The 18,536-nt window shown below is 42.9% G+C and overlaps 1 protein-coding gene across 1 annotated transcript in view; it reads right to left on the bottom strand.

Annotated features, from left to right (window-relative positions):
* The window catches only part of npas2 (neuronal PAS domain protein 2), a 70,953-nt gene extending 52,718 nt beyond the window's left edge, over window positions 1–18,235 (bottom strand). Inside the window, exons 1-5 of the mRNA XM_052022333.1 lie at window positions 18,189–18,235; window positions 15,082–15,230; window positions 11,702–11,793; window positions 10,234–10,323; window positions 6,513–6,633 (exon numbers count right to left, since the gene is read on the bottom strand). Of these exons, the coding sequence (XP_051878293.1) occupies window positions 6,513–6,633; window positions 10,234–10,323; window positions 11,702–11,793; window positions 15,082–15,230; window positions 18,189–18,220 (484 nt within the window). The 5' untranslated portion in view covers window positions 18,221–18,235. The remainder of the gene's footprint in view (window positions 1–6,512; window positions 6,634–10,233; window positions 10,324–11,701; window positions 11,794–15,081; window positions 15,231–18,188) is intronic.
* Window positions 18,236–18,536: the final 301 nt, after the last annotated feature.

Below are 18,536 nucleotides of genomic sequence, written 5' to 3'. Positions count from 1 at the left end.
GAGGTGATCAATATGCTTAGATATTGGATTAGAAAATCAAATTCTTTCATCTCATACTTAAGGGTGAGCTTTTATTGGGAAATAAATTCATTTTAAGCATGGAATTCCTTCTGTGGAATGCCCTCTCATATATCTAAATAAGTACTAGATTCAAACCGGAAAAGGAAAAATAAATTGCAGGACCATAGTCATAGACTCATAGAGTCACACAGCATGGAAACAGGTCTTTTGGTCCAACTCGTCCATACCGACTGTGTTGCCCAGCGAGCTAGTCCCATCTTCTCATGTTTGGCCCAGAGCCCTCTAAACTTCTCCTATCCACGTACTTATCTAGATGGCTTTTAAATGTTGCTAATGTGTCTGCCTCAACCACTATCTCTGGCAACTCATTCCAAATACGCACCACCTTTGCGTGAAGAAGCTGCCCCTGATGTCCCTTTTAAATCTCTCGCCTCTCATCTTAAACCTATGTTTTTAGCATCCCCTCCCTGGGAGAAACATGATGTGCTTTTACACTCTCTCTATGCCCCCTCATGATCTTGTGCACCTCTATCAGGCCAACCCTCAATCTCCTACGTTACAGGTAATAAAGTCCTAGTCTATGTAACTTCTCCTTGTAAGTTAGGACCCCAAGTCCAGACAACATCCTGATAAATCTTTTCTGCACTCTTTCTAGTTTAATAGCATCTTTCCTATAACAGGCTGACCAAAACTGTGCACAATAAACTCCAAGTGAGACCTCATCCATATCTTATATAACTGCAACATACCTTCCCAGCTCCTATACTCATTGCCCTGATTGATGAAGGCCAGTGTGCCAAACATCTTCTTCACCACCCTATCTACCTGTGACGCTGCTTTCAGTGAACTATGCACTTGAACTCCTATGTCAGAGACTCAGGGAGAAAGCAGAGGTTTAAGTGGATAGATCTTTCAGACACAATGGGTTGAATGTTCTGACTGTAAGCCTCTATGACTCCTAAAAGCATTGCCACAATCTGCTTGCTTTGCAGTTACTCTTTCTATTCTGTGGTTTATATTACTTAATGACTCATTTTTGTAGTTTTGTTTTTCATTCTTGTTTTCTTCTGCATCCGAAACAGTTGCAGATTCCTCATCCGTTTGCTTTACCCCTGCCTGAAACTCTCAACTGTTATATGTGCGAAAATAGGGCACTGAGATGTGTGACTCACCCATCAAAGCATTGCCATGTTCTCAAAAAAAAAAGCAGCAAGCATAAACCTATTTATTCATCATCAGCCATAGGGTCAGAGTTACACAGCCCTTCGGTCCAACTTGTCCATGCTAACCAAGGTACCCTCCTGAGTTAGTCCCATTTCCCTACATTTGGCCCATATCCCTCTAGACCTTTCCTATCTATGAATCTGTCCAACTGTCTCTTAAATGTTATAGATTGTACCTGCTTCTACCACTTCCTCTGGCAGCTCGTTCCACGTACCCTCTGTATGAAAAAGTTGCTTCTCAGGCCCCCTTTAAATCTTTCCCCTCTCATTTTAAACCTATGCCCACTAGTCATAGACTCCCTTGCCCCTGGAAAAAGATTGTGACCATCCACCGTATTCATGCAACTCATGATTTTATTAACCTTTATAAGGTCACTCCTGAGCCTCCTTCGCTCCAGAGAAAACAGTCCCAATCTATCCGGTCTCTCCTCATAACTCAAGCCCTCCTGCTCCAGCAACATCATTGTGAATCTTTTCTGTACTCTCTCTAGGTTAATGAGATCCTTCCTATAGTATAGTGACCACAACTGCACACAATATTCCAGGCGCAGTCTCACCAACTTCCTTGTACAGCTGTAACATGATGTCCCAACTCTTGTACTCAATGACCCGTTCGATGAGGCAAACGTGTCACGTGCCTTTTTTTTACCACTTTGTCTACCTGTATCACCACTTTCAGGGAACTATGTACTTGTACCCCTAAGTCTCTCTGTTCTACAACATTCCCGTCGCTCACTGTGTGTGTCCGGCCCTGGTTTGACTTCCTAAAATGCATCATTTCAGACTTGTCTAAGTTAAATTCCACCTGCCATTCCTTTGCCCACTTTCCCATTTGATATAGATCCTGTTATAACCTTAGACAACCTTCTTCACTGTCTACCACACCACCAATTTTGGTGTCATCTGCAAATTTACTAAACTGTCTTTTAAACAATGTAGTTATACCTGCCTCCACCACTTTCTCTGGCAGCTCATTCAATATGGCACACTGCTGGTCACAGGCCTCCAATCTGAAAAAAACATCTTTCCTCTACCACCCTCTGACTCCTTCCACCAAGTCAATGTTGTATCCAACTGAATAGCCCACCCTGCATCTCATATGATCTCACTTTCTCGAGCAGTCTACCATGCTAAAGTCCATGTAGACAACAACTACCGCCCTGCCCTTGTCAATTCTCTTGGCCACCTCTTCAAAAAACTCAAATAAGTTCATGAGACACGATTTCCCTCACACAAAGTCATGATGTCTCTGCAACCTCTGTGGGAAAACAAAATGAAAAGCACTGAGGAGAAAGTATCTGGAAATTAGCTGCAAATTTGCTCCAAATGTTGAAAAGTATGATTGCAACAAGGAAGTTATAAGGTTATAGATTTTAATGTAAAGCTATGAAGTGGGTCCTAAACTGTTAATATATAAGAACACAAGGAAATAGGGGTAGGAATAGACCATTGGGCCCTTCAAGCCTGCCCCACCACTTAACATGGTTGTGGTTGATCTATGCTGGGTCATCTCCTCTTCTGTGCCAGTTCTCCATATCTGCTCTATTCCTTGAGCTGTCAAGCATTTATTCACTTCCACTTTAAATACTTCCAATGATCCAGCTTCCACCACCCTCTGAGGCAGAGAATTCCAGAGATTTACCTCCCTCTGTGAGAAGAAATTTCTATTTATCTCAGTTTTAAATGACTGGCCCCTTATCTTGTAGTTATGTCCCCTTGTGTGTGCCTTAGCACTAGTGGAAACATCCCAGTGTCTACCTAGCAAAGCCTGCTTAGAATCTTATATGTTTGAATAAGGTCACCCCTCATTCTTCTAAATTCCAAGCAATACAGACCCAAACTATTTAGTCTCTCCTAGTAGGGCAACCCCCTCATCATAGAGCCACAAAGCGCAGAAACGGGCCCTTCGGCCCAACTGGTCCATGCTGACCAAGATTCTGATCTAAGCTAGTTCCATTTGCCTGCGTTTGGCCCATATCCCTCTAAACCTTTGCTATCCATGTACCTGTCCAAGTACCTTTCAAATGTTGTTAATGTACCTGCCTCAACCACTTCCTCTGGCAGCTCATTCCATATACTGACCACCCTCTGGGTGAAAAATTTGCCCCTCAGTTTCCTATTAAATCTCTCCCCTCTCACCTTAAACCTATGCCCTGTAGTTCTTAATTCCATAACTCTGGGAAAAAGACTGTGCACATTCACCCTATCTCTGCCCATTCACCCTCTCTCTGCCCTCTCACCCCAGTAATTAGCCTGGTGACTCTCTTTTGTACTGCCTCCAATGTTAAGATATTTCCTTCAGGTAAGGGGACTAAAACTGTACGCAGTATTCCAGGTGAAGCCTCACTGACATCCAGTACAATTCAACAAAATCAATCCCTTGGCAATGAAGTCCAAAATTCCGTTTGCCTTCTTAATTACTTGATGGACCTGCCTGCTAACCTTTTGTGATCCTTGCACCAGAACACCTAGATCTTCTGTATTTCACTCACTTGTAGATCTGGTCCACAGGGTAATATCTGTATGATGCAGATTTATCAGATTCTAGTCAACTGGCATTGTGGTCTATAAGTTGATTAGTTGATCTTGTCTGTTTTCATCAGTTAATGCTTTCATGTGCTCAGGAACACACCATTGCCAAACCCATGTTAGTTGTGGTCTTACTTAGTCAAATCTGAAATGGGTAATCAGAGGACTGCTAAAAGCACGAAAGTTACATAACAAAATCACTCCCCCATTACTTTCTCAAGTAAGGTTATCAACCTGTTTTTCACTGATGTTGCTTGACCTGCTGATAAGTTCCAGCATTGTTTGCCTTTATAATACTCTTACAGCAAGAACCAGCAGACCAGCCCTGCACACATCACCTGGATGAAAAACACGATGATGCTGGAGGAACACAGCTGGCCAGGCAGCATCCGTGGAGAAAAGCAGGCAGTCAACGTTTTGGGTCAGGACCCTTCTTCAGGACTGAAGATAGGAAAAGGGGAAGCCCAGTATATAGGAGGGAAAAGCAGAGCAGTGATAGGTGGATAAAAGAGGGGAGGCGGGGTGGGCACAGGGTGGTGATAGGTAGATGCAGGTAAGCGGTAGTGATAGGCAGATGCGAGGGAGGAGGGGAGAGCAGATCCACCGGGGGATGGGTCAAAGGTAAGGAGGAAAAAAGGGGGTTAGAAAAAAGAGAGGAAGGCTAGGAAAGGGAAGAACAGAAGAGGCATGGATGGGGGTGTGGGGATTACTCAAAGTGGGAGAATTCAATGTTCATGCCGTTAGGCTGCAAGGTTCCAAGATGGTAAATGAGGTGCTGTTCCTCCAGTTTGCACCTGGAATTCTCCTGGCAGTGGAGGAGGCCGAGGACTGACATATCAGTGATGGTGTGGGAGGGGGAGTTGAAGTGACTGGCAACGGGGAGATGCAGATCGCCACACTTGGAGCACCAAATGCAGTAGATGATATTAATGGAGGTGCAGGTAAATCTGTGCCTCACCTGAAAGGACTGTTTGGGTCCCTGGATGGAGGTGGTGGAGGTGATGTAGGGGCAGGTGTTGCACCTACGGCAGGGTCAGTGGAAAGTTCTGGGGGTGGGAGCAGGATGGGTGGGGGGAGGAGTGAACCAGGGAGTTGCAGAGAGTGCAGTCCCTGCGAAAGGCAGAAAGGGTTGGGGAGGGGAAGATGTGTTTAGTGGTGGGGTCCTGTTGGAGATGACGGAAGTGGCGGAGAATGATGTGTTGGATATGTAGGCTGGTAGGATGAAATGTGAGGACAAGGGGGACCCTATCCCTGTTGGGTCTGGGAGGGGTGGGGGTGAGAGCAGAGGTGCGGGAAATGGCAGAGATGTGGGTGCGAGCTCTCTCAACCACAGTAGGGGTGAAGCCACGGTTAGTAAAGAAGTTGGACATCTCGGATGTCCTGGAGTGGAAAGCCTCATCATGGGAGCAGATGCGGCGGAGGTGGAGAAGTTGAGAAAAAGGGATAACATCCTTGCAAGAGACAGGGTGGGAGGAGCTGTAATCGAGGTAGCTGTGGGCGTCAGTGTGTTTGTAGAAGATGTTGGTGGATAAGGAATTCTCTCACGTCACCTGGAGCTCATCTGGTTAACACATGCACCTCCAGGTTAGTAGGTTGGGGGTTCGAGTCCTGTACCAGAGAAATGACTACAGAACATAGGCTAATACTCCAGTACAACTCTAAGGGAGTGTTGTGCTGTCTTTCAGCTGTGAGGGTAAACTAACGTATGTCTACTCTAGAAAACAATCTCCTGTCATTGCTGGCGAATTCTCCCAAAGGTGCCGGCTACTTATCTCTCATCCACTAAAATAGATGATTTGGAGTATCACATTGCTGCTAATGGGAGCTTGCTGAGAATATCAGGTACAGAAGTAGATCACGTGACCTCTCAGGTGTGCACTACCATTCTATAAAATCATATCTGATCACAACCTCAGTTCCACTTTTCTGCCTTTTCACCATAGCCCTCCTTGTGCTGTCTTTAATCATAGCCCCAAGTTCTAGATTCCCCACAAGGGAACCATCCTACGTTGTAAAGTAACAAACAATCTGCTGGAGGAACTCAATGGGTCGACCAGTATCTGTAGGGGAAAGGAATGCCACCTTGTAAAATAGCCTTATATGTTTCACTAAAATTGCCCCTCATTCTTCTCAACACTAGTGAACTGGCACTTTGTCACTTCCACCTATCACCTCCCAGCTTCTGACATCATCCACGCTCTTCTCCCTTCCCCCATCTGCCTATCAACTCCCTCACCCGGATGCACCTATCACCTGCCAGCCGTTGCTCCACTCCTTCCCCCCCACCTTTTTATACTGGCTATTTCCCCTCCAGTCCAGATGAAGGGTTTTGATCCGAAACATTGACTGTCTATTTCCCTCCATAGATGCTGCCTGACCCGCTGAGTTCCTCCAGCACCTTGTGCATTGAACCAGTTGGTTGCCACATTTTCTCCAACTGAGGTATCTCTGCCCTCCTCTAATCTTGTACTCTGGAGTTTGATTGCTCTTTCCTTGGTTACCTGGACCCTAAGGTCTAGAATGTCCTCTCTACCTCTTTTTAAGATACTCCTTGAAACCTATCTTTGTCCAAGCACATTGTCATCTGTCCTAGAAATTTCATCTGTTTAATTGAGCCAAATTTGTTTTGATAAGTTTGTGTGAACATCTTGGGGTGTTTTACTACATTAAAGACATGTTATAAATACAAGTTTCCATTGTCATCTGAAATAGCAAATCAGATGCAAGAAGGGTACATACTGTTCGAGTAGTCATGAGTAATCTGCTCTGTCATTAGCATCTGGTTTGATAGCAGCTTGAACACTTCTGCATGCTCCTGTTCCGGGAGGAAGTTCAATATATTTTGGTCCACTAGATCTGACTGGTACAAAAAAAAGTTAGTTTTTAATGGAAAACATTCTCTGTTTTTTGTAACATAACTGTTTAATTCCTTGTCCTTGGTTGACTGGCGAAAACAGCCAACAATATTTTTCCATCGTTATGGAGAGAATTCTTTTGAATCACATTGTTGACAGCAAGTCAGACACATCCATCAATATAAACCAGAGATGTTGCTTCATAACCTTGGTGTTACCTGGCTGTTTGACCTTGCAAGGAAATACATGGATGACCATGAAAAGAATTTCATGATAAAACATAGAACATTGGAACAATGAATTCATTCAATCGGAACCTGGCTCGTTTCCTCAGCTTCATTTTACTGCCTTTGCACCATTTCCTTTGAAGTCCCCCATGCCCAATAACATTCCATCAATCTCCATCTGGAAAACTCTGATTGTCCCCTAGCACCCATTGGTTTTCATGGGTGCTAGGGGACAATCTACTATCTTTGAAGATGGTCTCTTGATTCACTTCAAAATCGCAAATGCTACTTTTTTCTAATTCTTTTGTGACACTGCCCCAACCGCCAGCATTTCCAAAGACTGACGTAGTCACTTCCAGTCATGACTTTTTGCAATACTGTTCCTTCTTTGAGTATTTATCTAATTCATTTTTGAAAACTGATGTTGATTCTGTCTCTACCACTGCTGGTCAAAAGGAAAAAAATGTTCCTGAATTTACCAACACCTGAGTTTAATTTCTGCTTGCTCTACAGGTTCAACAACATTTCAATCTAATTATTTCAGTGATTAATGTATTGGTCAAGGGAAGCCTGGTGTAATTAATTTACTGAGGATTATATCTCTTGTCCTGGCTACATAGGAAGGTGGAGAATGGGCTTTCTGCCAACAGTAAACAGGTTGAGAAATTGATGTATGAACAATTCAGATTGCAACATGCTGACTTCTCTAGGATTTATTGCTTAGCAGTAGCCAGGGATTATTACATAAATACTGTGCTTTTTTCAACCTCTCAGTGAAGCTGTCTACAGCAGATCAGAACTTGTGGAGAATTTTGGAACAAGAGGATAAGAACTTTTAAAAATGTTATTCTTGATCATTTTCCTCTTCACCTCAAAAAACTTTAATTAACACCAGTTATATATGCTTGAGTTTTGGAGTGTCCACTTGTGATGCATGAAGATGTGCAATTCTGGCATTGTGTACAATTCTGGTCGCCCCATACATGAAGAATGTGGAGACTTTGGAAAGGGTTCAGAAGAGGTTTACCAGGATGCTGCCCGGATTAGAGTGGATGAGCTCTAAGTAGACGTTGGACAAACTTGGGTTGTCTTGGAGCATCGGAGGCTGAGGGGAGACCTGACAGAAGTTTATAAAGTTATGAGAGGCATAGATAAGGTAAAGTCAGAATCTTTTTCCCAGGTAGAAATATCAAAATATTAGAGGACTTAAGGTGAGGGGGGGAAGTTTAAAGATGTGCAGGACAAGTTTTTTTTACACAGAGAGTGGTGGGTGCCTGGAACAGGCTGCCAGGGGTAGTGGTGGAAGTAGATACGATAGGAGGCTTTTGGACAGACACATGAATATGGAGGGAATGGAGGGATATGGATCACGTGCAGGCAGAAGAAATTTAGTTCAATTTGGCATCATTGTTTGCACCAACTTTGTGGGCCGAAGGGCCTGTTCCTGTCCTGTACAGTTCTTTGTTCTATGTTCTAAGGTGCTTCATAAATGCTAGTTATTAATGAGTGTCACCCCTTCATAAATGCTAGTTATTAATGAGTGAACTCGGCAGTGTCATAGGCAAGCAATGAATGCCGTCAGTCTGTAAAGAGGGAGGCCATTTGGCCCTTTGAGGATGTGCTATCTCTTTGAAGGAGCTCTCAATTATTATCACATTTCTGTTCTTTTCCAGTAGTCCTGCTAACGTTTGTTTTCAATTACATATCCAATTAACTTTCAGAGACACAAGAGACTGCAGATACTGGAATCTGGAGTAAAAACAAACTGTTGGAGGAACTCAGTGGGTCAGGCAGTTTCTATGGACATTGCGGGTTGGGACCCTGCATTAGGGCACAATTTCGATCATTCCCTTGCCTCCACAGATGCTGCTTGACCAACTGAGTTCCTCCAGAAGTTTGTTGTTTGCTCCTATTAACTTTTGCAAGCTGCTTCCACCATCACCAGATCATATTCTTACCTCCTGTAGATCAGGTATACTAAGCGCAGTGACTGCAGTCCTTAACACTGTCCTCACAGTTAAACTCAGCGTAGGTAAGGGTGAGCTTGTGACATATTCTGGGTTTACAGCTTCACTCCACATGGTCCAGGTTGGATTTTAATTTTACAACTGAGCAGCTCAGTTGTAAAATTAAAACCCAACTCCGACCATGGCCAATTGGGAACCTGAAGTGGAGGGCTTATAATTTTTTGATACCTGACCTGAACCCGTCACATATAATCAAGCATCATCAGGTTTGGGTTGGATATCCAATTAACTTCTCTATTTTCGTTGCACCTTGTAAAAACCTGACCACAGAAAGGTTTTAATAGGTCAGATGAGTCAATTGTTAAACTATCACAGCAATGATTAATTACCTTAAAAAAGAGAGCTGGTTGGCATGTGGTTAAGAATGGAACTGAAGTTTAGATGTGTTAGATGCAGATGAACAGATCAATTGTGCAGCGCTTTGCAGCCAGTGAAGACTTCCAGTGCAGGCAAGCGACAGACTAATTTCAATTCAACAGCCGTGCACAGTGACGGAATTAGCTCTCAGTTTCCAACCCACCAGAGAAACATGACGGAAAGTGTTAGCTTGCCAAACGAGGCCAAAGCAATGTTAAAACAGTAACCTTGCTGTGGTTTAGGAGGAACAAAAGCACCATCACTGGTACCATTAGCCTTGTTCCTCGCTCTCTGCACTGGCATTGGCTATGTTATAATTCAATAATGGAGATTGACTTGAAGTCAGTGAGAAGAGCCCCTGATGATAAGGTTGGAGAAAATCTTCGAGGGGAGTGGAAGGGACAAACTGTTTTATTATGCTAACATGTTTCCCTAATTAAGCTTGGGCAATAAACCGCAAGGATCGCAGGTAAACCTGTCCAAATTATAGAAAGAGAACAGATCTTTCGGACAGAGTTTCTGCTCCCTGTTTATGAGTAAATGAAAGGTGGAGTTTCCAAGTGATTTATCAGCTTTGCTCAAGCTTGCAGGGCTTCTAGTTACATCAATAAAGTGTGGAGAGACATCCAAAAATACACAATCCTCCTTTAAAACTAATATCTACTGAGGTGCGATTAGTGAAGAAGAATTCAAGGTAGAAATGTTCAAAGGCACAATTGAGCAGTTACAGGTCAGAGTTAAAATACCCATGAGTGGAATGCTTTGATTTTTGTGTTTGAAGTACACAGTAGAATATAACCTTCTCCTTGCCTGGAGCCATTTAGTTGTACCTACCTATACGCACAGAATAAAGCAATTTAACATACATTTAGACTACAAATCCACAGGCAGAAATCAATCTGCTTTCCCATTTGTCTTGCATGATTCTTACTTGTCCAATTCATGTAAAATTGCTAAACCAAAGTGTCATCAAAAAATACTGCAGCATTCTTACCGGTAAATGTCCAAGCAGGGAAGAAACACTGTCGGAGGTATAAATAATGTTTCCATCAACACTAAGTGCTATGAGAAATCCATCTAAAGCCTAAAAGGGAATGGAGAGAAATAACAGCCATCAATGCTCCACTTAAGTGAAATACACATTTCTGGTTATTTTTTGAATAGGAGACCTTGGAAAATAACTCATATGTGACAATATCAAGCTGCAGACATCACTAAATTGTGGATGGATGACAATCACACTGAAACAAAAGCAGGTCAGTTGTACTTTGGTTCTTGAGGTGATGTGATGATATTTTCTTTTTGGTTAGTGAAATGTCTGCAAACTCAGCTACTGTGAGACCTGCACATTGAGAATTTCCAATCTCTTTACATCCCAAGTTCAAGTTTATCGTCATGGGCAGAGTATAAATGCCGTGAAAATTAGCTTCTTGCAGCAGCAGCACAGTACATGACAAACATTAGTTAACATAAACTTAAACTAACATGAATTATGCATAACTTATACACGTGCAGAAATAAATACCATAATGACACTAGTGCAAGTAGAGAGGAGAAAAAGAAATATAGTCCAAGGTAGTGTTAAGTAAAATCCTGTTCAATTTACTGAAGTTTGGTGAATTGAGGCATAGGTTAGCAGAACCAAAGATTTAAGAGTTCAAAGTCAATGATGAGGTTTTGCTGCAGTTTTGCTAAATTGATGCTGCTCATGTTACAAACTGCAGAATATTATAATATTATAACTTCAGTGGTTATATAGCCAGTTTGCTTTCATAAGTTAAGGCAGATAATATTACAGTTGGGACGTTACAATGCAACCTTACAAAACGCAGGCTAGGCTGCACTTGGAGCATTGTGTGCAGTTCTGCTCTCCACACTCCAGGGAGGATGTGACTGTATGGGAGAGAGTGCAGAGGGAGTTTCCCAGGATGTTGCCTGGATTGGAGGGCTTCAGTTATAGGGAGAGGTTGGATAGGCTGGACAGATCAACAGTATCCTTTTTCCAATGGCAGGGGTATCAAAAACAAGAGGGCATATATTTAAGGAGAGAGGAATGTTTAATCACTGTGTTTAAGAGGCATTTAGACACCCAAATAGGCAAGGCAGAGAAGGTTACCGTTATAATGCAGGTAAATGGTATTCATGTGGATGGACAAAAAGGCTGGCACAGATGTGGTGGGCCAAAGGGCCTGCTTCTGTCCTGTACGATTCCAAGACTCTATGACTTGCTGTCTTAAATGGCTGCAGACTCTGTGGTTAAAGTGCTCCCACAGTGCTGTTGTGAGCTATTTACTTACTAACTCAGAAATATGTGATCACCTAGCAGGTCCATTGAGGTAAAGAAAAACCTACTAGATGATCATAGATTTTTGAGTTTTGAGGCATTTCTCAGGTAAAAGCCAGACCCAGTCATCAACACATTTTCCAAATTGACCTTGGTGATGAAGAATACTTAAACATACCTCTAACATCAACTGTGTGAACTCTTCATTGCTAAGGAAGGAAGGTTTCCAATCCTGTCTGATCTCACAAGCGTCTGTCTGAGCAGAGAGTTCTGAAAGGCAAGGTAGGTTTGAACAATAGTCCGTCTACTGGGTAACTCAGCTCCAAGAAGAGGTCTGAGTTACATTTTGTAACTTAACTTTATAAATAGCCTGGTGTTAATGCACAATTGGTTTAACCTTTAGCTCAGTGTAAAGAAGTCCAACTGTGTGTTCTGGTGTATGATCAGTACCAGTTGTTTTATGAATGAATAAACTCAACTTTTAAGTATCGTACAGATGGCTGATTGAAAATTTTGGGGAATAAAGGGATGGATACTTGGAATGAAGATTATCTTCTGGGTAATGGATAAATATAAATACAGATTTATGACACAAACAGAATTGCCTTTGGTTTATATGAGAACATAAGTTTTTTGAGGAGGTGACAAAACAAATTGATGAATGTAGAGCGGTGGATGTGGTGTATATGGATCTTAGTAAGGCATTTGACAAGGTATCACATGGTAGGCTCATCCAGAAAGTTATGAGGCATGGGATCCATGGACACTTGGCTGCGTGGATTTGGAATTGGCTTATGCACAGAAGGCAGAGGGTGGTAGAAGATGTAGAGTATTCTGCCTGGTGGTTGGTGACCAGTGGTGTTCCGCAGGGATCTGTTTTGGGACCCTTGCTCTTTGTGATTTTTATAAATGACTTGGATGAGGAAGTGGAGGGGTGGGTTAGTAAGTTTCCAGAAGACACGAAGGTTGGTGGTGTTGTAGATAGTGTAGAAGGTTGTCGTAGGTTACAACAAGATATAGACAGGATGCAGGGTTGGGTGGAGAAGTGGCAGATGGAGTTCAATCCGGAAAAGTGTGAAGTGGTACACTTTAGAAGATCAGACTTGAAGGCAGAGTACAAGGCTAATGGCAGGATTCTTAGCAGTGTGGAGGAACAGAAGGATCTTGGGGTCCAATTCCATAGATCCCTCAAAGCTGCCGCGCAAGTTGATAGGGTTGTTAAGAAGGCGTATGGTGTGCTGGCCTTCATTAGTCAGGGGACTGAGTTCAAGAGCTGTGAAGTAGTGTGGCAGCTCTGTAAAACTCTGGTTAGATCACACTTAGAATACTGTGTTCAGTTCTGGTTGCCTCTTTATAGGTTTAATGTGGAAGCTTTACAGAGGTTGCAGTGGAGATTTACCAGGATGCTGCCAGGGTTAGAGAACAAGTCTTACGAGGATAGGTTGAGTGAGCTAGAGCTTTTCTCTTTGGAGTGACGGAGGATGAAAGGGGACTTGATAGAGGTGTACAAGATGATAAGAGGCATAGATCGAGTGGACAGTCAGAGACTTTTTCCCAGTGCGACAATGGCTAACACGAGGGGACATAATTTTAAGGTGATTGGAAGAAGGTATAAGGGGGATGTTAGGGGTAAGTTTTTTTTACACAGAGAGTGGTGGGTGCGTGGAACGCACTGCCTGCAGAGGTTGTGGGGGCAGATACACTAGGGACATTTAAGAGACTCTGAGATAGACACATGAATGATAGGAAAATAGGGGGCTATGTGGGAGGGAAGGGTTAGATAGGTCTTAGAACAGGATAAAATGTCAGCACAACATTGTGGGCCGAAGGGCCTATACTGTACTGTAGTGTTCTATGTTCTATGTTCTATAACTAAACCGAAAAGCAATTAAAAGTTGAGGTGAAAACAAATGCTAGAGAGGATTTCACATTCCTTCTTTCCTGCCTTCCAGGGACCCAAACACACCTTCCAGGTGAAGTAGCAACTCACTCATACTTCTTCCATTTTGTTGTCTGACATATAGTGGTCCCTTTCCACAGATGCTGCCTGACCTGTTATATTTCATATATCCAGTTTATTTTAGGATTGTGTGTGTAATTTGTGGCTGAAGGTCAAATCAGAGAAAGAAAGAAATCCAACAGCTTAGGCATTCAACAATGTCTGAAAATATGTGGGAGGAGGGGCAGGGTATGGGTTTGAGGTTTAATGGTTGGGACAGCACGTGACAGAGCTCAGTGTTAGTATCCCTGGTGAGACTACACATCTGGTTCCTCAGTGAGGCTGAAGAACTGGAAGTCTGGTCATTACTCTCCTCCTCCTGTTTCCCCCCTCTCACTCTTACCTCCTTCACTGCTCCACCTCATTCTCCATCTCTAAAGATGGTTTCTACCACACCACCCACATCGGCAATAAAATGGTCGCAGGGGCAGCCAACATGCGGTCTGGCACCAGCGACCCAGCAGAAAATGGTTCAAGACACCCAAAGGAACAGCTACCTCGAAAGAGAACAACTAACCTGAACTGAGGAAGAATGAGCCTTTTAAATAACACTGCTGTAGGATCTTTGTCTACTTTCTGAACCTGGGTTTTTGAGAGAGTTTATCACTGGAAAAATCAAGCACTGAACAGCTTAATTTTACTGAAGGATTTTTTCAATGAACTTAAAATGCTTCTTTAAATATTATAACATTCATCTTACTTTTAGAGCACAATGTGAAAACACACAGGAGAACTGGCACTGTAGTGTAGCGGTTAGCGTAACGCTATTATAGCACCAACGACCCGGGTTCAATTCCGGCCATTGTCTGTAAGGAGTTTGTACGTTCTCCCCGTGTCTGCGTGGGTTTCCTCCGGGTGCCCCCACATTCCAAAGACGTACGGGTTAGGAAGCTGTGGGCGTGCTATGTTGGCGCCAGAAGCGTGGCGACACTTGTGGGCTGCCCCCAGAACACTTGACGCAAAAGATGCATTTCACTGTGTGTTTCGATGTGCATATAACTAATAGAGATATTTTATCTTATTGGTTAGCACACTTCAGGTGTGGAATAAACACACACACAGTCGGCCAAATTGCTTTCCAGTGGACTGTTTTTAGGACTTTGTAAGACTGGTAGAGTAGGTATGTTATGGGAGTTTAGCTGAATTTAAGTTAAACATTCACATTAGAGACCCAGACAATCTAGTGCCAAATTCAGGTACAGGACCCAATCATGTCACTGGAGTTATTTCAAGGCCAGTGCACAGAGTTCAGAAGATACTCTAGGTATTGTGAAAGAGGAGATGATTGCTGAGGTTTCACAATGTTTTAAATGTACAATTACGGGATTTATAGTCAGCTGGTGAAGCCTTGACCTCTTAAAAGCTATCACCTGGCCACACGTCTATCCTCCAGTTCTCTGTGACATCACTAAGAATTAGCTCTAACCAGCAAGGTCATAACAAGGCAAAGTTTCACAATGAACCCTGAGGCTCAAATGCTGGATCTTAGATGACAATGGGTAGAAATCTGATGGCTACAAAGAAATTCTTGTTTAGAAATCTTTGCCAGAACATGCAACCTTTTTGTTTCTGCAGGAAGTCGATTGTCCTCTGCAGCACAGTAGACTTGTCCATCTTATGTGTGGAGCCCTGGAGCATTGTACTGAGTTCTTTGATGAGTACATTGAACTGGTCTCTCCGCTTCTTTTCAGACTTGTTCCGTGAAGCCCTTTAATAGAGGAAGATACTTTAAGCCATTAAGCAGAAGTTATAAATTCAAACAAAACACAAGAAAATGTGATTGGAATTCCTTTTTATTCCTTAATGGGACACGGACATCACAGTGAGGCCGGTTTACATTGCCCAGTCCCAACTGCCCTTGGATTTACTGAAAAAGCCTGATGATCTGGTACCTTTGGGACTTTGGTGGTGCCAGACGAGCCGATTTTTCAGACTGTTGGATGTTACTCTTATTTATGCCCAAGCCTGCTTCTATTTCACTTTGTATTAAACATCGAACGTAGAACACAGAACACTACAGCACTGTAAAGGCCCTTCGGCCCACAACGTTGTGCCGACATTTTATCCTGCTCTAAGATCTAGCTAACCCTTCCCTCCCACATAGCCCTCCATTTTTCTATCATTCATGTGTCTATCTAAGAGTCTCATAAATGCACCTAATGTATCTGCCCCCCACAACTTCTGCTGTGGCAGTGCGTTCCACGCACCCACCACTCTCTGTGTAAAAAAAAAACTTACCCCTAACATCCCCCTTATATCTTCCTCCAATCACCTTAAAATTATGTCCCCTCGTGTTAGCCATTGTCACACTGGGAAAAAGTCTTTGACTGTCCACTCGATCTATGCCTTTTATCATCTTGTGCACCTCTATCAAGTCACCTCTCATCCTCCTTCTCTCCAAAGAGAAAAGCCCGAGCTCGCTCAACCTATCCTCATAAGACATGCTCTCCAATCCAGGCAACATCCTAGTAAATCTCCTCTGCACCCTCTCTAAAGCTTCCACATCCTTCCTACAATAAGGCAATCAGAACTGAACACAATACTCCAAGTGTGGCCTGACCAGAAACTAAACATGTTACACGTTGTATAATAAACTCTCCAGTGAACCCAGTGGGTTTAAAGGGAGCAGGAAGTATACAAGCACTCTGGAGCCTGGTTCCGGCTGCAAACCTGCCCACAATCCTGGTCTCTTGAATCCCAAGCCCAGCTGCAGACCAGAGCCCAGCCTCTGCTGCACTCCTGACCCTGGATCTGGCCACACATCCCACTCGTTTCCTGGGCCCATGGTTCACGTTCCAAAGTAACGAGTGAGGCAGATGCTGAACTAATCAGGATTTCCCAAACATTGAAAGTCAAATTATCAAAGTTTTGGGATGCCAGCCCATTTCAGAATTAACAATGTCACGATGGATTTGGAATAATGAACTAATGCCTAAGGAACAGTAATGAACCAGTCGTCTTTTCTTGATAATCCATCAGCTTCTCTCTCACCATCAATGTTACCAGCTTTTTAATTCCCGATCATTTAATTATCCAAATTTAAATTCCCAACTGCTATGGTGGGATTACAAGTGTGCCTCCGAATCCTTCTTAATTACATGTCCATTAATATTACCACTGTGGCTGGGCAGAGATCTCATTACTGATTACAATGCATAAAATCAAAGATTTAAACTAAATTTCAAGGAGGAGAAGGATTACATCAAATCCGGGGAGCAGCTAATTCAGGTTGGATTCTGGCTGATCCCCACATTTAAGAGACATCATCCCTCACCAAGAATATCGGAAATCATAGAGTACAGCATGGAAACAGGCCTTCAGCCCATCGAGTCTGTAATGATCATCAACCACCCATTTATACTAATCCTACATTACTCCTTTTATTTTTATTTTCCTCACATTTCTCATCATCTCCAGATTCTACGGTTCACCTGCACACCAGAGACATTTATAATGGCCAATTAATCTACAAAGCTGCATTGCTTTGGGGTGTGGGGGAAAACTAGAACACCCAGAGGAAACCCACAAGGTACAAAGGAGAATGTGCAAACTCCACACACACAGCACCTGAGTTCAGGATTGAACCCGGGGTCTCTGGTACTGGCAGTGGCTCTACAAGATGCACCAGGGTGCTGCACCTCTCCTCCCTAAATCCTCTTCATAAAGTATTGGGGTTTAGATTGAAATGCTCCCTTTATTCTTGGTCTGTGGGGAGTGGCACAGAGTGCCAGTTATACCAAAAGAAACAAAAAAAGATGAGAGGTCTAAACTGCATTATTCCCAACAAGTACACAATAAGTAGGCAGTTACAACATCAGAGTAACTTACACACTGATTTCCCACCAGCTTCACATAAGTTTAGATTTTCAACCTGCTTTCTTGAACAGGCAGAAAAGGCACCCACTATGGGCCCTTAAGTATGCCAATCAGGACTGAATAATGTCTCTGGGTGTTGACCAGGAACCACCATACTCCTGCGTTAGGTGCATTACTTTCCCTATTTGAAAACTTTTTCAACTAAAGGTTCAATGCATTGTAATGTGTAATAGTTCCACACAGACACAGTGGCATAGTGGTTATGTTAATGGCCAACTGCTTAAGAATGGTTCACACCTATAGGCTCATATCCCCCATGGCAACTGGGGAATTTAAATTAAGTTATCTGGAATTAAAAGCTAGTATCATTGACAATGAATATGAAACTGCTGGATTACAGTAAATAGCCACTGATATCCTTTAGACATTAGTTACTCTGCACCCATTGCCAATGACCTGGGCAGGGGTTCACTGTAGTTACCCAACCAGTTATCCTTACGTTAAAGACATTGGCTAATATACCATCCACAGCAGATGGTGAGCCATTATACTTTACGCAAAGATGTATCACCAAGGATCCAAGAAAGAATTCAACTCTCAGATCTGACAAGACTATTGGAATCCTGCATCATGATGTGAATTTTCTCTTCAAAAAAGTTAAGAAAACTCAGCAACACTCTGGAAAATTTGGTGCAGATACACATGTTCTTTGACGCAGGGTGTATTCAAGTTACACATCATAGTACACGTCATCATCCATGTTTATGGCCTTTCCAAATGTAATGCAAGTGGACTCATTTTTGATCAATCAGCCAAATTGCTGGTCCAGGCGCATTTTCAAGCATCTCACCTCTTTGCCCTGTCCTTCTCATCGTCATCCATCAGATCACCTCCACAGCTGTTACCTCTATAAAAAATAACAGGAACAAAAGCAAACAAAAGTTACATCTCCTGGTCAGCATTCTGAGAAAAGAACCAACAGGTTAGTTGGTTCACTCATTGATAATCTGGAGTTTGAGACTGGAACAGTCAATGAGAGGAAGAAGGATGTAATGTTCTTAACTATTGTTATGACTAAGAGAGGAAAGGATGTTGATTGTCAATTAGATACTGTTGCTTCTTGATAAATGATGGCGTTAGATAGTAGGAGGAAATGCTGGCTTATGATGAACCCTCGGCTGTAAGAATATACAGTACA

This window comes from Pristis pectinata, chromosome 8 (genome assembly GCF_009764475.1).
Source record: "Pristis pectinata isolate sPriPec2 chromosome 8, sPriPec2.1.pri, whole genome shotgun sequence".
Taxonomy (NCBI): Eukaryota; Metazoa; Chordata; class Chondrichthyes; order Rhinopristiformes; family Pristidae; genus Pristis; species Pristis pectinata.
Note: the sequence above shows the minus strand (reverse complement) of the source record. Positions and strands in the feature narration are given on the sequence as shown.